Below are 9,192 nucleotides of genomic sequence, written 5' to 3' on the forward strand. Positions count from 1 at the left end.
ATGATAAATACATTATCTATGTAAATTATTTATTAGGAATAAAAAATAAAAGAAAAATTATACTAGAGTATTTTAGTTAAGATTAATGAGATGTTTTGTTTGGTTATGTTTCATGGTAGCATTTAAATTTAATTATGTATGACTTATATTTTTTAATTATGAACTTGTAACTAAAAAAGTATGCAATTATGTAATTTTTTTTCTTTCAAAATGAATAATTTTATATATATGAAAATGAAACTTTCAATATTATAATATTAAATCAATTATATAACATTTATTGAATGAATAATTTTTATTTCAAAATAAAATAAAATATTACTAAAATTTATATTATTAAATAAAATAGGTGTAGATTATTGATGATGGTAGAGTAATTGCATCACTATAGGTCAAGTACATCCCAACTACGTTGGCACCTAGTAGCCTACCAATCATTTGTATTATACTCCACCTCAATAATCTAATATAAAAAAAAAATGAAATGAAATAGTAAAAAACAAAATTTTGATCAATCATCGGAGGAGACAGACATTTCAGTCGCGTTGCTTGAGGATATCTCATCCAAATCATTTTGAATTCGCTCATTTTCACTGTAATTTTGTCTTCTTGTAAACGCATGCATATGATCTCTAGATATCATCAGTGCCTCAAACATTTGGGGAGAAAGCCTGCTGCGGTAATCGTTCAGCGCCCGTCCACCTGCATTAAAAACTGTTTCCACAGCAATTGTAGAAATATGAACAATTAGTATATCACGGGTCATTTATGAAACCACAGGTCATATAGTTTCATTTTGTTTCCACCGTTCCAAAATTTCAAAATCATCGAAATCATCCACTGACGGGTTTTCCAAATAACGTTGTAGTTCAAACTACTTACACTTGCATGTTGAGATATTCTTCTACTTTTTATTGCAGAAAAAATATTTAATCTCCCGTCTCGAGATGAGACTGTTAGTGTAGTGTGTGTATGTGTATTTAGAGATGCAGCTACCCTGTATTCTTCAAATAATCTGTTGCATGTTTGCATAATAGGGGCAAATTGTGTTTGATCAATGAAAATACGTTCTAAAAATTCTTGTAAACCAATTTCTTTATACCTAAGATCAATTATTATGGCTAAACCTAAAAGATGAGGCAAATGATCAAAATATTTATCAAATTTTTCTTTCATTGAAGTAATAATGGTTACATAATATTTATTACTCATATATTTTACAAAAATTTTAATTATTTCTGCTAGCATATGTAAAACAAATGGTAAAGCAAGAATATATATAAGAAAATAATTTTGTCGAAGTATTAAAAATTTAAAATATCTTTATGAGATTTTTATTGATAAATCCATTCTAGAGTTGTTATAACCCATTAGGTCCACTAAAGTATATTATAACCTAATTAGTCCCATAAACTTTTCTGGATATTCCATAAGGTCCATTTTTCTAATTAAATATAATTTCTTGGACTATTTTGCCCCTGTATATATATATGTACAGTGTTAATACGTAATAGGTGCCTGTTTCTTCGTTCATGCAGTTTGGCAGTTTCTATTTTCCGCTTTTCATCATCAATCCAATTCCGAGAGTTACGTTTATGTTTTGCATGCTTGTTGCAAGGATTGGTTGTGCCAGGGTTTCATCCTTGCTGTTGGAGTCTGGTTCTGTGGTTTGCGAGTGAAGACGACGAAGAGGAGGGTGTTCGGTTGTTACATTTGCCGGATTATAACTAGTTCAAATCAGTTTTTTTCAACTTTCTGTATGATTGTAGGATTGCATGATCAAGGTTAGTATCAATTTGGTTATGAATACATGTTCAGTTTATGGTTTCATTCGTATAATGGATCAGATGCTCTGTTTTTGGATTTATATGGATTGAATGCTCTGTTTTTTCAATTATATACATTTTACGTGGTTATGTGGAGGGGAGTTCATTCGTATTATGTGAAGATTGTGTAGTTCTCATTTGACTTCGATGCATGCGTAATGAGTCTTTGTGTGGATGATTTGATTATTAGTATATATATCAATGTCAATCTGCACATTTTGTGAATGTGGAATATGTGAAGAATGTGGATGCTCTCATTTTAAATTGATGTTTGCTTAATGAGGCTCTGTGAAGATTGTTAATAATTATGTGAAGATTGTTAATGTTCTCATTTTACTTTGATGCTTGCTTAATGTTAACATCTTGTTAATATCAATGTGAATGCTTACATCATCATAAACTGATGTGAATGTTCACATCATTATACACTGATGTGAATGTTTACATCATCATACACTGATGTGAATGTTCACATCAGTGTATTATGTGAAGATTGTTGATGTTGTCATTGGACTTTGATGTTTGCTTAATGTTGACATCTTGTTAATAGTAATGTGAATGTTCACATCTTCATATTGTGAATTATGGATTTAGCAGTTGAAATGTACACGTAGTCATCTATTTTTTGCACAATGTGAATTTTCATATCGATTTTCATTACTGTTCATTGTTGTGTTTTTGTGTTTTTACAGGAGATGGATACCTTTATGCTATTGGTGTGTACATATGGTTGTAGTACAACTGTAATAAATGTTGCCCGCGCAATGTGTTATTCTCGTTTGGTGGAGTGTTTGTGTGAGAAATGGGATGAGTTGTCTGCTGGTTCTATTTCATTGTTCTGTAAACTACCTGGGATTAATAAGTGTCATTTGGACAATGAGGAAGAATTTCAGAACATGGTACTGCTTGCTAAATCAATGGGGGTACAACATGTAGAAGTTGTGGTTGAGTTGAAGGGTGATATTGGTCAGTCAAGTAGTTTGGGATTGCTGCGTGTGGGGGTTGAGGATGAAATTGATGCACTACGGAGATTTTGCCACCATAAGGAGAAGGTGTTGTTGTCAGCCCCTTGGGCAAATGGTATTACGCATGTAGGACAACGGTTTGTTGGAGGTGCACAAGAATTTCGTGACGTTTTATGTAAGTATGCCATCCAATGTGGGTTTAAGTTCACATACGTGAAGAACGAGACAACAAGAGTTACTGCTGTGTGTGCGATGCGGGAGGAGAGGGGGTGTTTGTGGGCTATACATTGTAGAGCACAACGAGCAAATGATTTTTTCTACATCAAGAGGTTTAGTGATGTGCATACTTGTGGTACGGATGTTCGAACATCGAAGAATCCGCGAGTTAGTTCGGATTTGGTGTCGAGTACCATATCTGAAATTGTGAGGGACAAGCCGTTGACTCGGCCGTGTGAAGTGGTGACTATTTTGAAGAGGGATTATGGGCTAGATGTGAGTTACCATGTCGTATGGTTGGGTGTGGAGAAAGCAAAGGCTGGTATCCATGGAGATCACTCGTTATCGTTTGACCAGTTGCGGTGGTATTCGGATGCTGTGATGCGGTACAATCCGGGGAGTTATGTCAATATTGACTATGATGCGAGTAGTCAACAGTTTTGTCGCTTCTTTGTGTCATTCGCTGCGTGTATTTCTGGGTTCAATGCTTGTCCGCCTTTATTATTCCTGGATGGAACATTCCTCAAAGGAAAGTACAAAGGTCAGCTACTTGCGGCAACGGCGAAAGACGGGAACAATGGTTAGAAGTTTTTTTTACCTGTCTATTCATGTTAATATTCGCTCTGAGCAGCATAGTCTGGACGAAAGAGTGATTGCTAAATTATAAGTAATGTGAACATTCACTTCAGTGACATTAGTATGCACTGATGTGAATGTTCACATCTTTGTATGCTAATGACAGAAATGTTAACATCAGACTGATGTGAATGTTCACATCAGACTTATTACAGACTTATGTGAATGTTGACATCAGTGTATACTAATGTTAGTTGATCTATTAATGAACAGTACTGTGAATGTTAACATTTTCAGTGACTCAACAAGCAACAATGAATTATTAATGGTCGTTAATGTGAATGTTCACATCGTTGATGTTTACGAACCTGAATCCAAAAACAGCAATAGTAAAGAGGGCAATGTACATATGAACATTCACATGACCTGTTTCGTTTATACTATTTTTCTATTCACTTTGGAATATTGTGAACAGTTGTGTATTGGTGTTGTGTTGTAGGTCTGTTTCCTGTTGCATTTGCAATTGTTGATTCGGAGACCATGGCTAATTGGTCGTGGTTCTTGCATGAACTTGGGAAGGTTGTTGATGGGAAGCGCCATATTACTTTTATTTCGGATCGTAATCTTGGTTTGTGAGAAGCTATGCCAAAGGTGTTCCCATCGGCTCATCACGGTTATTGCTTACAACACTTGAAGAGCAATTTAAGAGACCGGATGAAAGGAATTGATAATGGATTCAGGGATCACCTAGTAAGGAGTTTGGGTGACTGTGCCTACGAGCCAACTGTGGTAGGGTTCCATGAAAAGCTTGCAAAATTAAAAGAGGAGGGTAAACAACGAGCTCATAATTTTTTCAAGGACTTAGCACCTGAGCACTGGGCAAATTCATACTTCAGGTAATAATAGATTCCTAAGGTGTTCCATTTTTGAAGTTTAGAATGGTAGTGATGTGAATTTTCAGTTTATAATGGTGACAATCTTCGAATTGTGTTTCATCTTCAATGTAAATGATGTGAATGTTCACATCTTCTAATGATGACTGATGTCATGTTCACATCTGTTAATTTGTCAAATAGTCATGCAATGTATTACAGATTTGAATGTTGACACGTGTCATATTTTGTTGTTGTTGTTAACATTCACATCTGTCTATCATTTAAGTTGACAACGTAATAACCATGTAATGTGAACATTCACATTATTAAAACCTGGTAGCAGATGTGAACATTCACATTATTATACCCTGATGTGAATGTTCACATCAGTGTATACTAATGGCAGTACTGTGAACGTTCACATCTGTCAACATTAATGGTCAGGCCTGTTAAATTCCGTATTGTACAATGTTTGTGATATACTGTGCAGGGGCATGCGTTATAGGGAGATGACATCCAATGCGGCGGAGTCATTTAATAACTGGATTAAAGAAGCACGTAATCTTCCTATCACTCAAATGGTGGACAAAATTCGTACTCAGTTGATGCGGCAAATGTCTGCACGGCGTGACCAAGCAAACAAATGGAATGAGATTATTTGTCCAACATTCGAAACAAGGCTTATGGATTCGTTCAATGACAGCAAGTCTTGGCAAGTTAGCAAAGCCAACGAGGATGTGTTTGAAGTTCATTCGATACCATCGGTTATAGTTGATGTTGCGAGGCGTACGTGTTCATGCTTCAAATGGCAAATCAACGGATTCCCGTGTGACCATGCTCTTATTGCCATTCAGAAGAGCCGCTACAATCTCAATGATTGTGTAGAACATTACTTTCATGTAGAGACATATCGTGCAGCCTATTCGGGAGCCATATTTCCTATACCATCGGTGGAGAAGCCGCCTTTTGATCCCACGGACTTTACTATATACCCGCCTACCGTGAAAAGACCACCCGGAAGGCCGAAGAAGAATAGGATCCCATCAAGGGGTGAGAAACTGAAGCAAATAAGGTGTGGGAGATGTGATAAGTTGGGGAGCCATAATCAAAAATCATGCATGGAGCCGATATAAGATGTACCTTTTTTCATTTCAACATTGTATTTTACATTGGATTCTTATATTCATTTTTGAAATAAGATTGTGTTGTGTTGGGAAACATTGGGTTGCAATAAGATTACGTTGCGTTGGCAAACATAATAATGCATTAGTGTTTGATTTGTGTTTTATTTTTACTTTTTTAAGGTACCAATCTGACATTTATGTTGGTTGTGTTTTGGATGAATGCATGCTGTTAACATTCACATTATGTGAATGTTCACATTGTTCAACTTTCAAACATTTCTGTGGTGGGAATGTTCACATTGTTGTTACTGTTAACAGCAATGTTTACATCAATGTAACCATTTGCATCATCAACTCATAAGATGTGAATATTCATGACATCATTGTTGCCATTCGCATAATCAGAAGTTATGATGTGAATATTCACATCATCAAATTGTTAGATGTGAATATTGACTTGTGTTAAGAAATATCATAATCACACCTGTCATATTGTGTTACATGAACACTTTAAGCAATATTCACATCCATGTAGTATGGTTTAAAATAGAAGAAAGTATACGATCATTCTGTGATGTGAACATTGACATCATGTCATGTGTATCCAAAAAAAAAAAAAAAGAAAATACAATCTCAATCTGTATGACCAATGCAAAATAGGCCTGAAAATGCATATACATATATTGACTGAAAAGTATCTGTACAAGCAGTGATATAGACTTCATTTACAATTAAGCTAGTGAAACTAAATTGTCTTAAATGTGGATAACAGATTTGGGTTACAGTGATAGGTGGACACCCCCCACCTATAGGTTTTCACATTGCACTGTCTTTCTATGGTTCAGGAAAAGGTGTACTAATGAGTCTCTTATTTGACACCATTCAAAGCGATCTAGGCTGGCAACAATGTCTTCACGATATACATGCGCCCTCATGATGTAACAAACTGCAGGCCCACAATCCACCCTGAAAATGCAAACTTCTTGTTAGATTTTGAAATTTAGGTGGGTAAAGGTTGTGGAACATGTGTACAAATCGATTTTAGGCTTACGAATTTGATGCTTGCTGAGGACAGATGTCCACTGATATGATTGTTTTCGAAGTATTTTGGCTTGATAAATTGGTCCATAATGGTGATGACGGTCCAATGTTGTGCACCAAAGCTGTGATGTAGTCCCTCTGCCAACAATGAAATTTCATATTAGGCACCAACCAACATAGGGCATACGTCCAAGTTCAAATACTACACATCACGACAAGTATTGTTTTTGTCAGCCACTTACCAGTATTTGTGCTTTGTCAATATGTGGGTCATGTATGCCTTCTCTTGGGCGCAGTGAGTTATAATGCCACCATACATTCTCTTTCACGTCGTACACAACAATTGTCCAGTGAAAGTTGTCGTGTATTGGGAAGATTAAGAATCTCTGGCCTTGATACTCCTTGATGTGTACATCAATTAGTTTATTCCTCTTGTGGGGGGGGGGTACTGTTCAATGATTTTCTGCACACAAAGGGCATACAATGATGTACCAAGTATTTATATCGATGTTTGGTGTTAATGATTTGAATGTTCATCTGCTAATGGGGAGTTATGTTACTGATGTGAATGTTCACATTTCCTAATGGTGAGTGAAACTACTGATGTGAATGTTCACATCTGTTAATGTCAGTGATATTACTGGTGTGAATGTTCCCATTTGCTAATGGTGGGTGATGTTACTGATGTGAATGTTCACATCTGTTAGTGTGAGTAATGCTACTGATGTGAATGTTCACATCTGTTAATGTCAGTGCTATTACTGATGTGAATGTTCCCATTTGCTAATGGTGGGTGATGTTACTGATGTGAATGTTCACATCTGTTAATGTGAGTAAATACTGCTGATGTGAATGTTCACATCTGTTAATGTGAGTAACACTGCTGATGTGAATGTTCACATCTGTTACTATGAGTTATATTACTGATGTGAATGTTCACATGTGTGTATCATTTAAGTTTATCAACATAATAAGCATATAATATTCAATGCGAATGATGTGAATGTTCACATCTGTCAATGTGAATCTTCTCAAAGGTCATTTTATGTTTTTGTTAACATTCACATCTGCCTATTATGTAAATTAACAATGTAAGCATGTAATGCTGAGAATAACATCCACATGTATTGAAACATAATCAAAATTAAAGTCTAGTGGTTACCAAACATGTGCTTGTAAAGATGAATGATGAATCTTCCAAACTTGGGTTGACTAGCCCTTGTAGTTCAAGTAGAATTTCACCATAAGCATCTATCACCTGCAGAACCGGAGGGGTGGCAGTACATTATTTACAGTGTCTTTACTCTATGTGTATGTGTGTAACGCCCTCAAAATTAATCTATTATATATCATTGACATGCATTATTTAAAGAAGACATTTTATTAATTCATTCATCAGAGTATTACTAAATAATCAAATAAAATGCCCTACAGGCTTACATCTTTCCAAGCCAACACTTGGTTACAAAAATACGAGTTCTAACTCAATACAAGAAAAGCCCTAGGCTTGAGTTTTTACATGTACTAACAAATAAAAGCAAACAACAGAAAAATAGTCTTCGGAATCCAAGTCCTTCCAAGCTAAGTCCTTGGAGGTAGCTTATCCCCTGAACTTGAAAATGATGTTCCCATAAAGGGTGAGCCACAGCCCAGTAGAAATATACTAAACCACATATAAGTAACGAATAAAGCAATAGCATCCAACATATGGTTAACCAGGGTAATCAATTACTTCATTTTACAGTCTCATGACACAATTGTCTAAAATACGTTTTACTTCACAGTTTTATCAACATGGCTCAGAACCTGGCCAAACTTACAACAATGAATTACATATATCGTATTCACATCCTTCCAATATCAACAAACAAATGAGACTCAAGCTCAAATACATCAAAACACTTCATACTTCCAGATTGATACACATTTTAGTGCTGTATCAATAAAACACTTCTATATAAATAAGCACACATAAAAGTGATGCTAATGGAGTCCATCCCCTATCTCCTCCCAAACAAAAATCCGGTTTAGAGGTCCATCCCCTATCTTCCCCTAAACCGTGGAGTACATCCCCTATCTCCTCCCACACACAAAACAATGTATGCAAATGCAATGCTCAATCAATACACATATTCTCTATCAATGCAATAGTCAAAATTTATGACTTAACCACTGTGATTAGTTTCAGTTAATCCTAATCCACATGCAATGTCTACAACAATCACGACTATCCTCCACCGATAGCCCAAAACAGTTATTTCTAAACTGAAAATAACTATGTCCACAATTCAATAGACAATTGATACAAATTATCAAATTATGCCATTTAATCAATGAATTCCCCAATTCCATGAATTTAACCATCTTTTCCCAATTCCATGAATTACTTATACAAATCAATCCAATAATTCAACTAGAGTTTTTCCCAAAATTTACCAAAGTATTCCCAACATATTAAAATACCAAAACTTAGAACGTAACCTATAAATTGGAGTAGGAAATCCCTACCTCAGAGAAAACAACCCAAATGGTGAAGACAGAGATGAGTGCCCAAAGACCAAAATGCTCC

General features: G+C 35.5%; 2 protein-coding genes and 1 long non-coding RNA gene across 3 annotated transcripts; 2 read left to right on the forward strand and 1 right to left on the reverse strand.

Annotated features, from left to right (window-relative positions):
* The first annotated feature begins 1,761 nt into the window (after positions 1-1,761).
* LOC145823458 (uncharacterized) lies at positions 1,762-4,885 on the forward strand. The gene is made up of 3 exons (XM_082922981.1): positions 1,762-1,784; positions 2,519-3,587; positions 4,083-4,885. The coding sequence occupies exons 1-3, from the start codon at positions 1,776-1,778 to the stop codon at positions 4,217-4,219; spliced, it is 1,215 nt and encodes a 404-aa protein (XP_082779107.1). The 5' UTR covers positions 1,762-1,775; the 3' UTR covers positions 4,220-4,885.
* Positions 4,886-4,967: 82 nt separating this feature from the next.
* Positions 4,968-5,943, forward strand: LOC145824122 (uncharacterized). Its single transcript, XM_082923714.1, has 2 exons — positions 4,968-5,530; positions 5,901-5,943. The coding sequence occupies exons 1-2, from the start codon at positions 4,968-4,970 to the stop codon at positions 5,941-5,943; spliced, it is 606 nt and encodes a 201-aa protein (XP_082779840.1).
* Positions 5,944-6,379: 436 nt separating this feature from the next.
* On the reverse strand, positions 6,380-7,082 carry LOC145823459 (uncharacterized). Its single transcript, XR_014365745.1, has 3 exons — positions 6,866-7,082; positions 6,634-6,759; positions 6,380-6,548 (listed from the first exon to the last, which is right to left on the reverse strand). It is a non-coding gene; the product is annotated as an uncharacterized LOC145823459 (long non-coding RNA).
* Between the last annotated feature and the right edge of the window lie 2,110 nt (positions 7,083-9,192).

The sequence above is a fragment of the Camellia sinensis genome, chromosome 4, assembly GCF_055761805.1.
Source record: "Camellia sinensis isolate YWXY chromosome 4, ASM5576180v1, whole genome shotgun sequence".
In the NCBI taxonomy this organism is placed as follows: domain Eukaryota; kingdom Viridiplantae; phylum Streptophyta; class Magnoliopsida; order Ericales; family Theaceae; genus Camellia; species Camellia sinensis.